Source organism: Lontra canadensis, unplaced genomic scaffold, assembly GCF_010015895.1.
Source record: "Lontra canadensis isolate GAN:19392208 unplaced genomic scaffold, GSC_riverotter_1.0 scaffold106, whole genome shotgun sequence".
NCBI lineage: Eukaryota > Metazoa > Chordata > Mammalia > Carnivora > Mustelidae > Lontra > Lontra canadensis.
In genome coordinates, this window is record NW_022631100.1 from 954,916 (window position 1) to 976,391 (window position 21,476).

At 44.5% G+C, this 21,476-nt stretch overlaps 1 protein-coding gene across 2 annotated transcripts in view; it reads right to left on the reverse strand.

Moving 5' to 3' along the window:
• Nucleotides 1-393: 393 nt before the first annotated feature.
• The window catches only part of WDR26 (WD repeat domain 26), a 40,790-nt gene continuing 19,707 nt past the window's right edge, over nt 394-21,476 (reverse strand). For both annotated transcript variants that reach the window (XM_032838807.1, XM_032838806.1), the window contains exons 7-14: nt 20,426-20,564; nt 14,539-14,679; nt 11,442-11,561; nt 9,358-9,503; nt 8,984-9,062; nt 8,587-8,716; nt 4,737-4,922; nt 394-2,403 (exon numbers count right to left, since the gene is read on the reverse strand). In XM_032838807.1, coding sequence (XP_032694698.1) covers nt 2,378-2,403; nt 4,737-4,922; nt 8,587-8,716; nt 8,984-9,062; nt 9,358-9,503; nt 11,442-11,561; nt 14,539-14,679; nt 20,426-20,564 — 967 coding nt within the window. In that variant the 3' untranslated portion in view covers nt 394-2,377. The remainder of the gene's footprint in view (nt 2,404-4,736; nt 4,923-8,586; nt 8,717-8,983; nt 9,063-9,357; nt 9,504-11,441; nt 11,562-14,538; nt 14,680-20,425; nt 20,565-21,476) is intronic.

Genomic DNA, 21,476 nt, shown 5'->3' on the forward strand with positions numbered 1-21,476 from the left:
CCAGCCCGGGCATGCTCTTCCCTGGCCACTCTGAGGGCCCCTGCACCCTCGTCACCCCACGGCAAGGAGTTACACTCTCTGTGAAGTGTGCCTCACCTCTATGCCACTTTCTTGTGGTTTTGTTTTTTACAGTGTTTTTAACAGAAAAACTCTGATGTGGGGCTGGCTGGGGGAAGCCCGGGCCAGAATGGGGGCCAGGCTGGCCCTGAGCTGGCAGCACTCTCGGGGAGCGCCTGTGGGGCCCGAGGCACGCTGCGCTGGCTCTGCCCACCGCTGGTGCCCACCTTGCTGTAGCGACTGGGCTGCAGGGATGGCTTCAGGGTTTGGGGACTCACCGAAAACACGAGTGGGTTTAACTGCACTGAGGTAAAGAGAAGTTGCCACTTACTTATATACAGTTACCAATGAAGACTTTTATTCAAGCTCAAAGTAAAAAGTAATTTGAGTTAAGAAAAGTGAAGTACCAGATAAACTGTAACATATAGTTATTTGTAACTCAGAAGTATCAAAACAGGAATTCTTGATTCTCTAAGTGGTGGTCTCTGCAAAATGGAGCTTAAAGAAATCTTTTACATACCAATTTGATAAAATATCTGCCGACCACGGTCACTTTCTCTTACTATGAGCTTTTGGGAGAATCCGTGCTATTTTAAGGCCAATTGTGTTTGTCTTTCTTCTCCCCTCCTTGACTTGCCCACCTGTCCCTGGGGCTGGCCCTGCCCCGTGCCCATGGGAGGGTTCCTGACACCCAAGCCTTTCCTCGTGCTGGACAGACTGCAGGTGTGGCTGGACCCCAAAGGGGACTTAGTACAAGCCCCTTTCTTCACCAGAATCTGATCTTGGGGGTACTCCTACTCCTCCTTCCAGCGTAACAGCTGTGGTTTCCCCCCCTTCCCTGAGCTTCTGCAGAGAAGGGGAGGGAGTCTGGAAGGAGACCAAGTCAGCTGCATTCTGCTGTTAATGGGGTTTAAAAGCACAATGTGAACATCAGGCTTTTGGCTTATTCTAAATGTGAAATCCTCAAGATTCAAAGTGCTTTTCCTTGAAGGAGACCGTTCTTTAAACTAAAGGGGGAGGGGAGGCAAGGACTACCCACAGCACCAGTTTGAATGAGGCTTGGTATGGCAATATCGGGAAAACGGAGAAGGAGCGATCTGTCAATTTATGTATCTCTACAGGTCAGAATATCAAGGGCCATTAAGATCAAGGACTGTGAGGTTTTAAACCCAGTTGCGGTCTGTCTGGAACCTGCTGAATCCTTCTGACAAGCTCAAGGAGACTAGGAACTTCCCCAGTGGTTATGCCTCATCTCCGCTCTCCCGCGGGATTGCACCAGAACACCTTCCCAAGCCAGGAACAGCTTGGAACGGGCTTTGCTGCAAACCTAAGCTGACTCCTGATTTCTCCTGTTGGTAGAGATTTAAAATTCTCTTTTCGAATCTTGAATTTCTTCAACATCAGGTACTGATGTTCCATCAGGAATAAAACAAAAGGGGGGGGGGGACACCTTCACGGCAGGACTCTGGATTTCCTGGGCAATGTCCTTCAAGCACTGTTTCTGGGCAAGTCTCACATGGGATTCCAGAAGAGCATCAGTTATACTGCATATCTAAATCAGAGAGGAAACTTTTTGAAGCTGGTTTAGATTCCAAATGTATACAAATGAAGTCACTTTAATCCTATAAATACTTCTTAATTTATTTTTAAAAAATTGTGCTGTTAACCCTTTTACGGGGCAACAAGCTATGTGAAAAGTACAAAACTTTTTGTCAAATGTAATATTGAGAGTGCTTTTGACATAGTTCACTGGTTTATCGTCTGGATCAGTATATACTGCGCAACGGGCAAGGCTAGAATCCATGAACCAAGCTGCAAAGATCTCAAGCTAAATAAGGCGGAAAGATTTTGGAGAAACAAAAGAAGGAAATTCTTTCCTATCCAATGTATACTCTTCAGACTAATGCACTCCTTCTATCAAGCCTTCTAAACTGTTAAATAAAGTTTTCCAAACAAGCATTTAAACTTCATTACACAGAAGAGCAACAAGAATGGTATCCCACCAGACAAAAGGCAGGAGGGAAAAAAATATATATACTGAGTTCAATGGGTAAGCCTGAATGTAGCACAGTTCTTCACAACCGATGGGGGGATAATTCAACATGGTGTCCAACAACGTTCTAACGACGTGCTTCATCTCAACTGGTTACTATGAAGCAAGGTGTAAATGTTTGGCCCCAATCGGGCTTCAGAAATGGTTCTTTTTTCATGACGAGCATGTCTGTCCAGCTATCAATCATGTTTGTTTGCACCAAATCCCAAGCCATTAAAATACGACTAATTTTAAGTTAAACAGAAGTCGTCTGCTCCACATTCGCCATCAACTATCCATGCTACTGCATTCCTCTGAATGAAGACGGGATGAAATGTGTTTCGGGGGGGTGGGGGGGGAGAAGAGGGGAGGGGAAGAAAAAAGTCACCAGTTAGAAAGTTTTAATATCAGCATCATGATATTACAAAACGTACTACCACTGAGAACAATCACACCACAGCCAAGTTCTTGGTTATTTCCATCATCATCTTTAGAACAATGTGTCCGTGTTGTGTCTTAGCCTGTATATTATAGACTAAATTAATTACTTTGATTATTGGAGAACCCAAGTGAATAATCAAATTAGAATCTCATACTTTAAAAATGAACCTTCAAGTAGTTCTGTGGAACAGGAAATCTTTATGAATAGATGACAAAATAAGAGGGGGGGACGACCTGGTGGTCCAAGGTAGGAGGGCATCTGGGACCGCGTGCTTCACTCACTCAGCCCGAATTCTGTGCTATCTTCCAACTGTTTGTTTTTGGGAATGGGTCAACAAGCCTCCTGGACACAGCTGAGCGGCTCTAATAGGCACATTCACGGGCTGGACAACCATCTCATCACCTGTCAGCAGTCACACACAAATGCCAGCACCCAGCCCCCAGCAACCCCTCTGGTCTACTTTCAGTCTCCATGGACCTGCCCACTCATTTCACAAAAATGGGGCTGCACTAAGTGGTCTTCTGTGTCCAGTGTCTTTCACTTGGCATACTGATCTGAAGATCTGCGTGGCAGCGTTGGCCTGCTTAGTCCTAACCTACTTGACACTTTCCTTAAAACAACACCGTATGGAACTCTACTGTTAGAATGAAAGGTCAGCAAGTTTGTTTTTTGAAATGGGAGTCAAATATTTTTGCTTAAATGACTTACAGTATGCTAGGGTGTCATGATTTTTGAATGTCATTTTCTTCAGCCTCATCTATGTTTCCCAAAATTTCTATTCCAAACAGGTATTACTTTAGTTAGTTAAAAAAAAAAAAAAATTCAAGTAGGGGAAAGAACCCAGAAGATACCTACATAAAAGGCATATAGCCAAGTACCTAAGTTTTACAGAAACTGTCCTCCTGTTTCAGGTATCTGTGAATGTATTCCTGGGGCTGCACCTGCGTTGCCAGAACACAAGGCAGGGCCGTGGCGGTGGAGCGGACCCCACGAGGCCCAGCTCTGGCTCCCCTGCTGCCTCGGTGTCCATGGCCACTTGCTCTTCCCAACGGTGGGGCAGCACAGGCATCGTCTCTGAGCTGGGTCTGAGGTGTACCTGCTTACCAGGAAATTATCTATCTAATTTTCTCTGTGTCTCCAAATCGAACATGGCTCCTTGAAGAACAAACTTCCAAATGACTGATAAAACGAGAGAAGCACCTAGCATGGTTATGGATCTGTAAAACACCAGTTGTCCAGAGGGTCCTGGTTCCAGCGATGATCCCAGAGGCACACGGGCTGGTCCCGTGGGGACACGCAGACGCAGGAGGGCCTGCTGGGCTCTGCACACGTATGCAGCGGGTCTCAGTCTCACCCGCGTCCTCTTCCGGCCTGGCATGCTCACCCGACCGCGGGTGCTCCTTCTCGCTGACGTCTAGGTGGGACACGCGGGGAACAAAAGTCTCTTCATCTGTTTTCTGGGTGACTCGCTTCCTTCTAAGGAAACCAAACATTTCGCTTGCTGTTTGAAAGAAGAGCAGCATATCCTTCCCGTACGTATGAGCTTGCTCATGGCGTCTTCCCTCCAGCGCTGCTGTCTGGCTCAACTGAGCCATGTCCTCAAGGGACAACCCTTCCACCCGGCCTGCGCCTCTGTCTTCTCCCCCATAGAAACAAGGGTGGACCCTGCTGTCACAGGGCTGTGATGACGGTGTGCCAGCTGGCTGGACACGTCGCCTGGCCCTGAGGCACAGGGCAGATCGCGGTGTCCTTCTCTCTCCCGGTCACGCCCGGTGCACAGGGGGCCACACGGTGTTACGGGGACTTATTCGTAAGAACAAATCGTTCTGAAGTTGTTCAAATTTTGTAATATTAGCTAGTTCTTATGGGTGTGAAAGTAGAAAACGCTTCCTGCATCACGAAGCAAGACTTTCAAGATTCGTTGAGCTGAAAAAACTAAACAGCTACACAGCTATAAATGCGGTGGCGTGCTCCCCTTCGTGCTTCCCAGTGTCACACATGTGCACACATGCGTGTACCACAGACACACGACACACGCACCACACACACACACACCTGTATCTCAGGTTACTGAAAATCCTTCTGAGGAGAGAAAGTACACAGTCTCTAAAAGAGGGAGGAAATGAACTCTATCCCACACTTCCAAGTACTGCTGGGCCAGGTGTCACCAGGAGGAAACACGGGGATGGTGTGCGGTGGTGTTACCTTCGATATTCTGGTGGTCTATAAAAGGTGCTGGTCCCCATATTCTAACAGTGCCATCGTCTGAGGCGCTGGCCATCATGGATGGGATCTGTGGGTTCCAGCTCACACAGTTCACTGTGCGTGTGTGCCCTGTCAGCTCCGCGATTGGCAGTTCGCTACGTTTGTGCCAGATGTAAACCTTGTGATCTGAACAAACAGGAATTCAGAGAAAAGTCAGGGAATTGACTTCAGCAAAACCAACTGATCTGAAATTTATCATCATCACACACACGACACAGGACTCAATTATTAGAACTTAATATGACGTGAATAGTTGAATAAATCACCTTATGATCACCTTTTTGACCCAACAAACTTTTCCCCTGCTAAAGGTGACGGATTCTCTCAAGTCATCACAAACCCTGCCATGTTCCTTAGTACCTGAGAGGTGGATCACAGTAAAGATCTCCCGGTGGAAACAGACATAGGACAGAGCCGATAAACGCTCTGGCGATGGGCGGCGCCTGAGCTGCACTGCGCCAAGCCAACGGCAGCAGGAACGTGGGCACAGCCAACCCTCTGCCGGGCAATCTCTGCGGCCGGGTGCTCGTGTTTGGCTCCGCTGCTGTGAGGTGGGTGCCATGCTCCTGCCCTTCCTGGGGAGGGGGCCCGAACCGCTGCGGCCGCCCACCCAGGCTGAGTGGCCCGTAACTGGTGAGTCTTCACCTGTACAGGAGGACCAGACTCACCCCACTACGCAGTGAGGGTCCAACATGTTTGTGTATGAAGAGTTATGAAAAGCGCCAGGCACAGAGTATACCCCAGGGGTCATTGCAGGTGACGGGGGCACACAGAGGGCAGATCCCGCGGGAGGCACAGGAGTGTTCCGCGTGGAGACGTGGGAGCCCCCGGGGACAAGCTTCCCACTGGGCAAACTTCAGCGTGCTGCGGGGCAGCTCATTGGTGGTAACAGAGCATGTCCTGGTTTCACAGCGTCTAACTTGAAGATGAAAGGCCGGGACTCCCTCTGAGCATTCTATGTGCGTATGGGAAGCAAGAGCCAAGACACTCACTGGAGAACTGAATTATACTTCCCTAGAAGGTGTATGTTGTTCAATCATTTTCCCTTGCATAAAATCAAGTAAGCAAAAAAAGTGAAAAAGGGGATGCCTGGGTGGTTCAGTCCATGAAGCGTCTGCCCTTGGCTCAGGTTATGATCCCGGGGTTCTGGGATCGAGCCCTGGTTTGGGCTCCCTGCTCGGGGGGAAGCCTGCTTCTCCCTCTCCCACTCCCTCTGCTTGTGTTCCCTTTCTCTGTCTCTCTCTGTCAAATAAATAAAATCTTAAAAAAACAAACAACAACAACAAAACCCAAGAGAGACAAAACAGCAGATTAGCTACACTTCCCCTTGAACCGAGGAAGTTCTCAAAGAAAATCACATTGAAAAGTCTAAGTGAGTGGGGACCTGCTCACCGCCAGGGGGAAATGCTTTGTGTGCACACACCCAAGGATGGTGTCTGCTGGAGAGGTAGCAAGCCCAAGGACTGAAGGGGTCAGGGTCAGAGTGACAGGCTTGCTGACTGAGCTCAGCTGGCTGCTGTGGTCCGTGGAACCCACAGCTTGTGCTACAGTAAAAAAATAAAGCAGGGTTTTCTACACATTGCCTGCCCACTGGAAAAGCTTGCATAATGGCATAATTTTCTTGGGAAAACATTTTCTAATTGCTTTATTTTACACTGACATTCATGTACTTGGTGATTTGGAAGGTTCTTAGAATACATTTGTTGCAAATAAATGACAAATGGATTAAGTGACCATCTTGGGACATGATGCATTCACCATGTCCAGCTGGTGTTGAAAATGTTCCTCAGGCCCATTCTAAGGCACCTGAGTTGTCAGAACGCTCATCTCTTCACCTCACAGTTCATTTTTAGCCCTAAACAGAATATAATGTGGTCTGATTAATGATGATTCATCATTAGTTCAAAGTCAGTTTGGGCTTTAAAACAAAAGGACTGACATCACTACGGATAATGGTAGCCACACGTATTTTGAAGCATTTCTAGGGCTGATGTAATATTTAGAAAGGCTGTGGGGGCATAACCAAGAGGGGAAGCTCCCAGAAGCAGAGCTGAATGGAGCTCAGGAAAGAGACCTGGTGGGGGCGGGGAGGGCGCCTAATGAGCAGGCAGAAGGCTTCGGGTGCTTGGACCGTGCCAAAAGAGGAGCCAGTGCAGAATCTGCAAGAAAATAACTGAAAAGATGTGAACTTTTCCAAAGTGTTACCTACAAACCAACTCTCCTCTCTCCTCAATCTTACCTGATTTTTTTTCTTTTAGAGAGAGTGTGAGCGGAGGAGAGGGGCAGAGGGAGAGGGAGAGAGAGAGGAACCCAAGGAGACTCCCCGCTGAGCATGGAGCCTGACGCAGGGCTCAATCCCATGACCATGAGATCATGACCCGAGCTGAAATCAAGAGTCGGATGCTCAAATGGCTGAGCCACCCTGGTGCCCTGACAGATTGTTTTTTAGAGAAAGAAATAACAGCTAAATTCCTATGCTTCATATGACTCCCTAAAAGTCTTTGTCCTAATTCTTAAATATACCTTATACATAAAGGGAAAGCTCATGTGTTACTCTTATCCATCGAGATCAATTTTTTGTCAAGATAGGCATGGTCAATACTTTGGATGATAAATGGAACACTGACAAAGAATCCAGTTCCCTGGTCTATGTTGTAAAACTAGATTCAGCATTTTTTTTTAATTTTTAAAGTTTATTTATTTATTTGACAGAGAGCAAGAGACAGCGAGAGAGGGAACACAAGCAGGGGGAGTAGGAGAGGGAGAAGCAGACTCTCTGCTGAGCAGGAAGCCCAGTTCGGCGCTCCATCCCAGGACCCCAGGATCATGGCCCGAGCTGAAGGCAGACGCTTAATGACTGAGCACCCCCAGGCGCCCCTAAACTCGGTATTTTTAAAAGTGACTGAATTAATGTGCTATTGTAGTGCTCAGAGCAGCACAGTGCACACTCAAGAAAAATGTGCTGAATGAGATTTTGCCATTATTTATGCTTCTAGCGCCTTGAAAAGCACACTCTTTTAATACTTTTAATACTCAGCTTTTAATACTCTTTTTAATACTTTTAATAGCTTTTAATACCCAGCTATCTGTGTTGCCTATTTGAAACAATTCCTTTTTTCTTTTTTAAGATTTTTTTAATTTATCTGACAGAGAGAGCGAGCAAAGTAGGCAGAGCGAGAAGCAGGCTCCCCACTGAGCAGGGAGCCTAACCTGGGACTTGATCCCAGGACCCTGGGATCATGACCTGAGGCCACTGCAGATGCTAACCCATCTGAGCCACCCAGGGGTCCCTCAATTTTAAGCAATTTCTATTTTAAATTAGACTGATGACTTTGGGAACAGGCCTGCCTGGAATACTGATGTTAGCAGGCTGGAGAGTACATGTATTTAGAAAGTAGTAGAGACAATTCTAGAATTTCAGCTTTTCTGAGACTGTGAAGAATCATGAAACTAAATTACTCTCTTCGGCCATTAAAGAAACACTGCAGATCCTAACTAAAGTCGAATTTGTCTACAATCAGGTAATACATCATAACTGACCCTGACTTCATAGATCCTACAAGCCTCTGCACACCACCATGAAAGAGTACTGATTTAACTAAATCTTGGTTTGATACAAAGGACTCAGGCATTTCAAAACGGGGAAATGAACAGTGTACTTGAGAAATAAAACTCAAAATTTTTAATCTGCATTTGCTCGGAGACATGGCTACCCTCACGCACTGAGACAAGGAGAGAGCCCCCATGCCGTCCAGACACACGAATCGATAGTGGTGTGCACACAACTCACCCTCACTGCCACTAGCGATGAAGTCTTCGTTATGGCCTCCAAAACATGAATGGATCGTATAAAACCCTTGCGTGACACCTTGATACTTTCTTACTAAAACTCTGTCTTGCAAGTCCCATAAATGAACTCCCTGTAGGCAAAAGAAAATAGATACACTTATTCTTCCTCAACTCAAAAGAGTTTTACACTGTGACTATCCCTTTGCCTGATGGAACATTTTCAATTCCATTACACAAAATGACAACGTTCTGACACATTTAAGGTTGACTTTACAAACTTAAGGATCAAACACATAGGTGAAGATTAAGAATTTGTAAAAATATTTATTTATATATGTATACACCAAAAATCATGTATTTTGAACTAAGCTAAATCTTTATAATTATAATAAACTTACCTGAGTTGCTACATTTAACAAAGCTAATCGGCCATTCTTGGAAATAGTAAAAGACATAATGGGATGATCTTCTTGTACTCTGTAACCAGAAAATAATCTGTCAAAAGCAACATACTAAGAATCAAGAACATTCAAATGACCAAAATATAAAATGTTCTAGCTTAAACACTGCAATTTTGTCTATAATCAGTATGACAAACTGTATTTCAATCAAGAAAAAAATTCTGAGTTAATAGTTATACAAAGCACCACCCGACCACCAATCCATTTTAGGGTCAAGTTCAAACCAAAACATAACTCTTCTCAAATAGCGAGTTCCACCACACATTTTAATATAAATCAAATAGTTATTTAACGGATAAAAAAACAGTTACATGTTCCTATCTGTAAGGTCCTCAAAGTTGTACCCCCGGATCCGCTGGTGTGTGTCTGATGCCAGAACAGTCTTCCCGTCGCTCAAGCACCAAAGGCATTGCACTCTCACCCCTTCCCAGGAATCAAGGAGGTTCCCATCTAAATCCTGAGGAGAAATTCACTATTAACCCCATTATGAAACAGTGCTCGGAAAGCAAAGAATCAAATGAATCTCAGCAGCATCTTTTAGTAGTAAGTCTGTTTTTTCCTGCTCTACTTAATTGTTCCATAAAGTGGTTTTCATCATGAAAATGTGACTATAGGTCCAATTTCATTACAACAGTACCTCAGGGGGAGGGGGACAGAATCTCTGGGAAATCCATCTTCCCTTCAATAACCCACCAGGCACAAATAAATACAATACACACAGGGAAAGAAGAATCCCAAGTTCCAAGTGAAGTTCTCACTTCTACTGGGAAAGAATTCAAATGTTCCTTTAAAATGCACTATACTGGGGCGCCTGGGTGGCTCAGTGGGTTAAGCTGCTGCCTTCGGCTCAGGTCATGATCTCAGGGTCCTGGGATCGAGTCCCGCATCGGGCTCTCTGCTCAGCGGGGAGCCTGCTTCCCTCTCTCTCTCTCTGCCTGCCTCTCTGTCTACTTGTGATCTCTCTCTGTCAAATCAATAAATAAAATCTTTAAAAAAAAATGCACTATACTTGGATCTGTCCTCTACTACTATTCAGAAGTTGGAATATGGAAAAGATTACTATAACGTTAATTACAGCTTTACAGAACTCCGAAGCTGTCAGGACATTTAAAAAACATTACCAAATTTGCAATGTGTTCTACAGATTAAAGCTCTAAGAGGCATCCTATTTCTGTTCCACAGATGGGGAAGCTGCCGAGTCCTGGGCCCTGATGGTGTCAACATCATAGGGGACAGTGGGATCAGCAGAGATACACAGGGTCATCCTGCAGCCAAGGATTCAAGAGTAAATGGCTTCACTGCCAGAAAGTACAGCATGGGGACCAGCGGGACTGCGTATCTCAAAGTTGCTAAGAGAATAAATCTTAAAAGTCCTCATCACAACTGTGTATGGGAACAGCTAATTTCTGTGGTGGTAATTTTCAATGCATATGAATATCAAATCATTATGTTCTATACCTGAAGCGAACATAATGCTATATGTCTACTATACCTACATTAAAGGAAAAATAAATTAAAAAATCCAAGTTGTATATTAGCCCGTGGATAAAAACTCCAGAAATAACTTTTTAAACTACTGGGAAAATCACAGATAGACCAATAAAGTGTATTGAGACAAATGGGAGAAGAAAAGAACTCAAGGCTCATAACCAGGCTTTGGGGACAGGACACGATGTTCCACGAGTCCCACGGCCGGCTTATCAAGACACCAGTGGTATGCAGTGGCCACACAGAGGCCTCTATGATGTGTGTTCTTTAGCTACACTGAATGATTTATGGGATTCATGATCTTGTTTAATCTTTGTTTAATCTTAAGACCACACGTGGAAGCGCTCACTGGCAGTGGGCCGGGCTGTGGTGCGAGACACGGACACCAGATGGACGGCCATGGCAGAGTTTGCCTTGTCACAAGATTGGTCACTGAGTCCTTACTTTCATCACCCCATGAGCCCGAGATTAATGGGGCAGAAGTAATCAGAAGTTACTTCAAATAAAGACTGGAAGGTTGTCTGGTAGTGCCCATCACCACTTTTAGTCCTCGCATATTTAAGACAGTCAACTCATGAAATTCAGCAGAGTTTGGATACAAAACCTAGAGCCTCAAAAGAAGTGCTAAATATTTTCAATCCTCTAACATTAGAAAGTTATTTATGAGGACAAAATATTTAGTAAAATAATTTTTTAACATTTTACTAAACTTGAAGTCTAGACTTTGTATAAGCCTTTAAAAATGGTTACAAAAAGAAAAAACTGCAGAAAGTTCTACTGGACGGTGCTTATTAGAAAGATAGCTAAGTAGGTCTTCACACAATCTATTTCCTAAAAGATAGTGAGTCAAATGCATTTTTTATTTCAACAAATGGAGCAGGCCGTGGACAGGGCAGGAGGTACTCACACACTGGTAGAACTGGCCGCGCTGACCTCCAGTTACGAAGCGTTTCCCATCTGGATTCCAAGCCACGCTCGTCAAACTGTCCTCATGAGACTGGCTCATTTTTGTCCTTAGCTCTCCCGTCTACAAAGAAATAAAACTGTGGCTAAGACCTTCAAGATAGGCTTCTTTTTTTTTTTTAAAAGATTTTATTTATTTTTTTGTGAGAGAGAGAGCACAAGTAGGCAGAGTGGCAGAGGCAGAGAGAGAAGCAGGCTCCCTGCTGAGCAAGGAGCCCGATGTAGGACTCGATCCCAGGACCCTGGGATCATGACCCGAGCTGAAGACAGCCGCCTAACCTACTGAGCCACCCAGGCGTCCCTCAAGATAGGCTTCTAAAGTGAATGTATAAAGAAAAAAAAAATAGTAACTGGGATATCAGGTTCGTTTGATGTTCCTAATGAGAGAAATGAACTATTCTAACTGGACTTACAAAAAAACCAACCAACCAACCAACAAGACTGCAGTGCTCAGAGGAGGAAGAATGGGAGCTCAACAATGCTCAGCACAGGCTACTCCAACAATAGAGCTGATGACAGACTCTCTAATAAAACTCTCACTTTCAATTACATTTATAAATCAAATCATATTTTCTCATCAGCAGCTCAGCGCTACACGCTCTACTCCCTCCGAGATCCCCCTACTTGTCCATGTCCCAGACTGCCATTAGCAGTTCCTCAAGAACATGATGAATGGACAGAAAAACTAGGTCCTTGAACTAAGGCAAGGGTGCAGTAGTTCTCAATTATGTGAAATTTCGTATCTGAGATGCTGGAAAGGTAGTAGGGAAGATGGGAAGAGAGAAATGAAAATTATTTTTCTGATATCTAATTTCATCTCAACTAAAAGTACAGAAAAGAGGCTTCTGTACAGTTCAGCATAGCTGTTTTAAAGGATTCCCAAGTAAGAAAGACTATTTACTGGTTACAACCCGAAGATGCCCACCTGTTATTTTTTCTAAGTTACTGAACTTAGAAGGTAGACACATACCATTTAATCTAGTCCTGATTCCATTTTGTTCATGGATTAGAAACAGGCTCTGAGAGATAACAGCTGCCCTTGGCATAATAAAAAGTACATGGGCATAATTTCCCTGTGAGAAATGGGTCATCAAAAGTAAAAAAAAAAAAAAAAAAAAAAAAAGTGAAAACAAAGTGTATGATCAAGGAACAGGGGCAAGTACTAAAGCAAAGAGGGCATGAAAACAGAAAGCCAGAGGTCTCCCTTTACCCTGGAAAAAAAGAAATCAGCAATTTAAAAATCTTCCCCCATGCTGCTAATAGGTCTTGTCCATTTATCTTTTTTGGACTGCTGGATAGAAACAGTTAAAAGTTCAGAACCCCACGTACACACGCAGAGGCTGAATCTTCTGCATGTTGTGTTCACACACACGTTAACACACTAAGTGCTGAGGCAGAAATGGTCTTTTCTTCTGCTGTGCTGACGACAGTGGGTATATGAGGGAGTTGATCATGAGGAAACTACCTCACAATAGGAGGAACAATGTGCAAACTGACGGAAAACCCAGTCTGTAAAGTAACGCACAAACAGTTCAGCTAGAACACCCTCTAACTGTCCAGAAACTCAGAACTGACTCACAGGAGGACTAGAGACACCATTTCGAGTCTATTACTGGAGGATCAGGACTCCACACATCTTCTCTTGAGGGACAAACAAAAAGCTTTAATGGGAAAAACAACAACAACCACCACCACCCATTTTGTCTTTTAGGTCAGATTCATCCCAGTCTGTTCTACTGAGAGAAAGCAGTCTCCTCCTCTGGGCTTTGCTGCCCCCCGAACCCAATCACAAACACCGATGACACACTGGTTTGATAAAAATGGCCTAAAGGCATCTGGGGAACAACTGGGGATTTTTAACTACGAAACGAAAATTAGATATTAGAGAATGATACCTAACGTTCTTGAATAAGCTGTTATTTTCTAGAACGTACATGCTTCAGTATTTGGTATCAAACATCCCATCTGTAATTTCCTTCCAAATGTTTTGGACATGGATGTCTGTGTGTACACATCTACATGCGTGCATGCATGCGTGTACACAAAATATACAGAATGGTCATCGCAGAATCCCAGGTGGTGGGCAAGGGTCACCACTGTATTCTTCCACTTTTCTTAATATTCAACGACCTTCCTACTGAAAAGCTAGGGTTGAAACGTAAGTAGTAAGTAAGCAGTAAGAAGACTGTGCTTTGGAACAGCAGAGCAGGAATTACAGCCGATCACCCTCAGGGACATCTCAGTATTTGCTCTGTCCTCTGCACGCTTGTGCATAGTTTCAGCTGTACTCTCTCAGTACAAACCAAGTCATGTATCGGTCCCCAAACGCACAGTCCTACCCTGTCAGGGCACACCAGTACCCTCAGACCACAGCCTGGACCATGCCCTCGCCTCGGGGCAGAAAAATGAAAAGAAAAGCATCTAACCAGCCACCTTACAGAAAACTTAAAAAAATTAAATCCGAATTATAAGGTCTTCAAAACACGGTATAAAAATAATGGAACCAAATGCTAATTTTTGTAAAACAACAACAAAGGGATCCTGGACGAAGGTCAAGTTTGGGTTTACAAACAGGAAGAGAGCCCTTACTAAAAGTACTGAAACATCATTATTTTTCCCAAACTAGATCAACATATAAAACAGTTAAGGAGACGACAGTATGACCGCCACCAAAACGAGAGCTCTGGCTCCCTGCAGACGTTTGCACACTTGAAAGGTTAAGTTTCATATACAATCATCAAATTATGAGACCACCGTGAAAATCTGCTTGTAGAAAAAGTACCACAGTAAACAGTAGGAATTCCACAGCACAAAGCACAACATTCCTGAAAATACTCTTTCGTCCTTCTTTTAAATACTCTTATGCTCAGCATGACATCTGGGCTGCTAAGCGTGGACACCTGGGCTGTGTCACGTGGGACCCACTCTGGTCGCTGAGGTTGGGTGGCTGGCTGTGTTCTAGCGAGCATCAAGCTACAAGGAATGCGTGCAAGATGGGCCCACTGAATGGAAAGGCTCAAGGACGGACGGAACGTGCTCACTTGGACATTCCAAAGCCACAGCTCAGAGCAGTCATCTGGGCCACAAGCAACAAGGTAGCTGTCGTCCGGACTCCACGCGATGTAGGAGACGCCGTAAGCATGTCCTTCTAAGGTTTTGAGCAGTTTTAGCAGGTGTGTATCCTAGGAGGGAAGGACATGACTTGGTTAGAGTCCCCAAAGTCCACAGTTTTCTGGCATCGGAACTGCAACAGCAGTAAGCATCTATTTGGACAGTGTAATGGACTCTGAGGAGGTGCTCACAGATTCACCAACGTCCCCTCCCCGAAGGTCCGACTGCTTGCGTCATAAAGCCTCACTCACGCTGTGAAATCTCATGGGCATCTACTCCATGCCAGGCATGGTGTGCCAGATGGACCTCTGATGACGACACAGGCTTTATGCCCGTGAGGCTTCTGAGGAAACCAAAAGCACTAAGAGCGACCTCTTATTTCTGAAAACACTTGACGGAGATAAAACTTATGCACCACAGAATGCACCCTTCCAAGTACGCAATCCCATGACCTTGAGTATGTTCAGAGTTATGTAGCCACCACTGCTATCCAAGCTGAGAACTTTCTCGTCGCCCCACAAAGCTCACACTTGTTAGCAGTTCCTTCCCGTCCCCCACACTCCCTTCTCCACAGACTTGCCCGTTCTGGACATTTCACCCACACGGGATCCTACAGTGTGGGGCGTTCTGTAACTGGCTTCTCTCCCTCCGCGGAATGTTCCAGAGTTCATCCATGCTGGAGCGTGCGTTATCTCCCTCCTTTCCATTGGTCGATAGTCCTTTTCACGGATCTACCCTCTTTTGTTCATCCATTCAGCAGCCGATGAGCATCTGGCCTGTCTCCAGCTTCAGCTACTATACACAATGCTGCTAGGACTGCACAGACTCTGGGCACACGTGCCAGAGCGGAGCCACAGGAACCGCCAACTGTCTCTCCCGAGTGGCCGCTACTAAGTTGCTCCTCGGAATGAGTGCTGGCCACCAACACTACTTCGGCCAGGTCTCCTAACCCGAAGCTACGTGTCCCTCCCCTGCCCCACATGATAGGGACGGAGACCAAGACCACCCTGGCGAGAGCTGCTGGCCTCTCAGTAGAACGGACACCTCTGCTTGAGGTTAAGGGGCTCAATTTCCCTGTAAGGGGTGAGCTGCTGAAGATTTTTAAGCTGGTGAATACATAACAAGGGTGTCTGGTTTTAGGAGGAGAACATGCATGGTGATGTGGCAGATGAATCAGAATGAACAGATCAGGACACGGACACCCCAAAAGGGCCGACACGAGCCACTATGGTCACAAGAAACGAGGTCCCAAACTAACACAGTGTGGACTCCAAGAGGTCAGACCAGAATGTACTTGGGATGTAAAATACATATGACAGGATGAGACGAGAAATGTCCAAAGACCACCTGCAGGTTTCTGCTGTATGGGGCAAGGATGTGCACAGCAAACAGACCAAGAGGGACTTGGCTGGAGGAGGCTAAAAGTGACTGAGTTAAGTGTTAGACTTTGGTCAAAGACAGACTGAGACTGGTACCATGCCTGTGGAATTCTGATGGTGAGGACCTAGAAGCAGTTAAAAATGGGTCTGGGGGGCGCCTGGGTGGCTCAGTCGGTTGGGCATCTGACTTTGGCTCAGGACATGATCTCGGGGTCCTGGGACAGAGCGCTCAGTTGGGCTCTGTACTCAAGAGGGGACATCCACTTTTCCCTCTGCCTCTGGCCCCCTTCCCCACTCATGCCTCTTTCTTCCTCAAATACAATCTTAAAAAGGGGGGGGGAGGGGAAAATGGGTCTGGAACTCCTCTGATAAAGCTAGGTTGGGAATTTATTTTGTCAGAAATGTCACTAACAAGTGTATGTGTTTAATATACCGACCCTATGTTTATCATTTATTCTATCACCTAGTCCAGACCACCATGTCTGATAAAAACTAGCTAACACCACCACTGCTTCTGACCCCTCGCCAGGAGAAGGCAAACAGGGCAGGGGTTTGTGCGAGTGTGGTACCACTGGTCAGAGAGGCCGCCATCACTGAGCAGGATGCCTGGGCTTTGGGACGGGCTCAGTCACAGTGGTGCTTCGGACCTGCAAAGTATCTTTTTTCTAAACTGATGATAAACGACTTGAGAAGTATTTAACTAAAACACTAATTCAGCACATTAATATAATGCTGTAAAAAACTAAAGCTGAAAATAAATGGGGATATGAATGCTAGATCTTCACAAGTACAGTGTCTCTACACTAACCTATGTCAAGTGGAAATACCATGTTCATGGAATCCACGTAACTGTGCTCAGATTTTGGGTCAGAGAATGGGCAAAATATTTTTTGGGGGCAAAGGTAAAAAAACCTGTTAAAAGAAACGAGGTTTTGGGATCACATCACCTCAAATCTTTTTTTCTTCTTTAAAGAGCCCCAACTCGGGGCTCGATCCCATGACCCTGAGATCATGACCTGAGCCGAGGTCAAGAGTCAGATGCTTAACCAATTGAGCCACCGGATGTATCCATCACCTCAAATCTTAATGTCCTTCTCCATGTATTGCTTTTCATCCATTAAAACACACACACAAAACACACATACTCAAAAAGATCACCAATTTTCTTACAAGTTTTTCAAACAGTATTTGACATAATAAAATACTATCATACTAAACTCTCAAATCCATGGCATCTCAGATTGGAGTGAAAGCATTAACTCTATGTTTCCCAAGCTAATCTGGCCACAAAAGCCCTTTACTCCTAACACCTACTCTGACAAAGGCACTCTGGTCTAAACTCCTTAGCCAAATGCACCAGATCCTCCTGGACTGGTGGCCTCCAACTCTGCTAACCTCACCTCCTACTCTACACTGTAACCCCGAGACTGCCCAAATGCCAGCCACGTTTTCCTTTCCCAGGTCCTGCAGGGGACAGTACTAACTGGTTTGCCTCGGTAATAGCGGACTCCTTCTGCTAGGACTCACTTGTCTTACTTTCCAGTTCCAGTGGGTTTCTCCTTTGAGCCCCTGTAGCACCCATCATAGAACAGTTACTCTGTAATTGTCATGAACTTGTGGTAAAGCCTCATGTAAGCTTGCTCTCAACAAATATGTGCTAAGTGAAGGGCATGGTTATACACTGCTGCCAAAAGAAATCGTAATAAAGCACAGTTTAGTATGCTTTCTGTTCAGACATCTTGCAAATAATTGCTGAAATACAACTCCTCAGCACAGTGTTCAGAGGCCACAACTAGATCCACACTGTTTTTCTAGTCTGATTTCCCACTCTGTGCCTTACTCATCTTATCCTCTTATCTGACACTGGGAGAGGGCAAGGTCCCTCCCTTCCCAGAATGCCCTCTTCTGTCCCTACCTGTGTTGTGCCTATCAAGGCTCAGACCAGGTGCTCTCACCTGGGCAGCATTCTGCACTTTCACAACACTCTGCACATCCTGTGTGAAACGTACTTCAAGGTGTAAATTACTTCCTTTCTACATCGTGTGTTCCTTTCCCAGATGTTACTCTGCAGCCTACAAGCAGTCACTTAGGGAAGAGGCAGGGAGCCTTGAACTTAAATGTGAGGACAAACGCACATCTCTATTTTCATTAACCACAGGCTGAAATTCAGTATTTCAGTCCTGAATGAAGGCAATCGACAAGGTGGCAGCAGGTGAGACACAGGTGCATCAGCCTGTAAATATATCAGTATATCAGGGGACTGTTAATAAAGGAAGTCTCCAGTGTTTTCATACAGTATCACAGCTATTGCAGCTATCTCAAAATCTTTATGCTCATCACTACTTCAAAATTTGATGGTGGTTAGAGCTCTTGCTAGAATTTGCTGTTTAATGTGTTCATAAAAAAGCAACATGGGGGGGGCCTGGGTGGCTCAGTCAGTTCAGTGTCTGTCTTTGGGTCAGGTCATGTTCCCAGGGTCCTGGGATCGAGTCCTGAGTCGGGCTCCCTGCTCAGTGGGGAGTATTCCTTTCCCTCTATACCTCCCCCTCTGCTCATGTTCTCTCTGTTAAGTAAATAAATAAAATCTTAAAAAAAAAAAAAAAAGCAACATAATTGTTATACGGGATTTGTTTTTTTACTATTTAATAACTGTATTTCAATAATTGGGTTTCCTAGATAATTAATATCATCCCACGTGCGTTTACTATATGTTTTGATTTAAGCATTTAACAACATTACTCTGGGGGGGGGGGTTGTCCCTAGAGCCATCAGAGTGTCAGAGTACTACATGGTACAAGGAAAGAACGCCTGCTTCATGGCAAAGAATAGGTCTTATTACCTTTCATCATTCACAGGATATTACAGATACACAAAAATTAAGGTATGCTCTCAACTCGATTTGTTTTTTAAAGGAAATGCTATACCCAGTGTAGGGGCTTGAATTCACAACCCAGAGATTGAGAATTAAATGCTCTACTGACTGAGCCAGCTAGGCACCTTTGATTCTTTTTTATTTAAAGATTTTATTTGTCAGAGAGCACGGGGAGCAGCAAAGGCAGAGGGAGAAGCAGGCTCCCTGCTCAGCAGGGACAGGACTCTATACTGGGACCATGAGATCATAACCTGAGCCAAAGGCAGATGCTTAACCAACCAAGCCACCCAGGTGCCCTGCACCTGCCCCCTGACCATTCTTTTTTTAAAATATTTCCTTCTATAGCCCGTTTTGTCGATTTTTTTTAATGTAAAAGTCCACAACTTTATTTGGGACAAATATTATATTCTAATTTTTAAAAAAAATTTTTTGGGAAGATTTTATTTGACAGAGAGAGAGAGATCACAAGTAGGCAGAGACAGTGGGGGAAGCAGGCTCCTTGCTGAGCAGAGAGCCCGATGTGGGGCTTGATCCCAGGGCTTGATTGAGATCATGACCTAAGCTGAAGGCAGAGGCTTAACCCACTGAGCCACCCAGGCTCCCGTAATTCTAAATTTTTAAAATAAGATTACTTAGTTATGATTTAAACCAAATATTTCTCCTTAACTTATTTAGAGGCATGTACTTCTTTTGATAGGTCAATAAATGTCCCACTGGCTAAAAGAAACAGAAATACTTTTTTCTACAAATCTGTAAGTCATCTTGTTATAAACAATGACAAAAATCTGATTTTAGAGAGAACTCAGAATTTTAAATCCAAAATACAGTATTTTTTGTATATAAGGTGGAGGGGGTGTTTAACAGAAGTTCCACAAATCACACAAGACAGGGGCGCTTGGGTGGCTCAGTGGGTTAAAGCCTCTGCCTTCGGCTCAGGTCATGATCCCAGGGTCCTGGGATCGAGCCCCGCATCGGGCTCTCTGCTCGGCAAGGAGCCTGCATCCCCCTCTCTTTCTGCCTGCCTCTCTGCCTACTTGTGATCTCTGTGAAATTTAAAATTACACAAGACAATGAAAGATTTCAGAAGGCAAATAGTAATGAGTCCTTCCGACCTTGTGACAGAATGGTAAATTGAATATTATCAACAAAGGTACAAACTGGCAAGGGGCATGAAGAGCAGTAGGTATGAAGTACAGCTCTTCCTGGATCTGAGTCTACCTGTACCACTCACTAGCTTGGACAGCCTGGGCACTTAACATCTACCTCAGTTTCCGGATCTGAAAACGTGAGTGTCCCACAGAGGTATTCTGAGGACCAAACCAAGACTGCACACACACAGATTATGAACACAATCACCAGCACACACTCTGTATCTACCTATATATGTCATCTAGAAAACACAGGAAGAGGTAAGACATGACAAAAATGACAGCAAAATGCTCTTAGGAAAGAAGACACTTATATACGCACACTTAAAATCTACGTAATTAGGTTTTAGATGAATTACCTTTTTGTAGTCTATAAACACACACACACATACACACGCACGCACACTGGAGTACATACCGGATCAACTTGCCATATGATAACTGTGGTATCTTTCGATCCTGTTGCTAGTTTCGTGCCATCATTGGAAAATTTACAGAACCATACTTCATTACAATGCTCCGTAAGTATCTGTTGAGTATAACATGGGAACTGCCTCCTAAAACAAAGAAGTTCACACATAGTTATTCTTTCAAAATAGAGTAATCTAATAATGAAAAAGGTGAAACAAATGGAACTTCTTTAGACATAAAAACTTTAAAATAAGATATGAATGCTTTGCAGATTTTCATCAAGTTTACAGTGGTATGTTGAAAAAAGATTATTACAACATCAGTCAAGGCAATCTCAGGGGAAATCAGTAATCTGAAGTCTGATTCAATGTACAATTCTTTTTCCCTTTTTCAAGATTAAACAAGAGTAAAAGTATGTGTCCATCACAGAATTTTTTGGTCTGATTAAAGTCAACTCATATAGGGGTGCCTGGGTGGCTCAGTGGGTTAAGCCACTGCCTTCAGCTCAGGTCATGATCTCAGGGTCCTGGGATAGAGTCCCGCATCAGGCTCTCTGCTCAGTGGGGAGCCTGCTTCCCTCTCTGTCTCTCTCTCTGCCTGCCTCTCTGTCTACTTGTGATCTCTCTGTCAAATAAATAAATAAAATCTTAAAAAAAAAGTCAACTCATATAAATAAAAATTAATAATCAGGGTTTCAGGTTTAAGTTGGCTGGCATCACGAGGAATGCGCATTTTTATTTACATAAAAGCAACCTGACTTAACAAAAAGAGATAAGGCACTCTCATCGGACAAGCTTGGGTCACAAGCTTTCATGTCTTTGGCAAGTTATTTCACTCCTGAGCCTCAGTTCCCTTGTCTAGAAAAGGAGAGTAATATACAACCAACAGGGTTCTTCTCAGGACGAGAAAAACATCTATGATTCCTGGAACGCAACAGATACAAGTGATTACTGAGATATTTCAGTGCAAGCAGAGAAGAAGTGCAACAGAGGGAAGGGGCTGCAGGGACTAAGAATAAAGCCTTAAGAACAGGGACAGGAGAGTAAGAGACCTAGGTT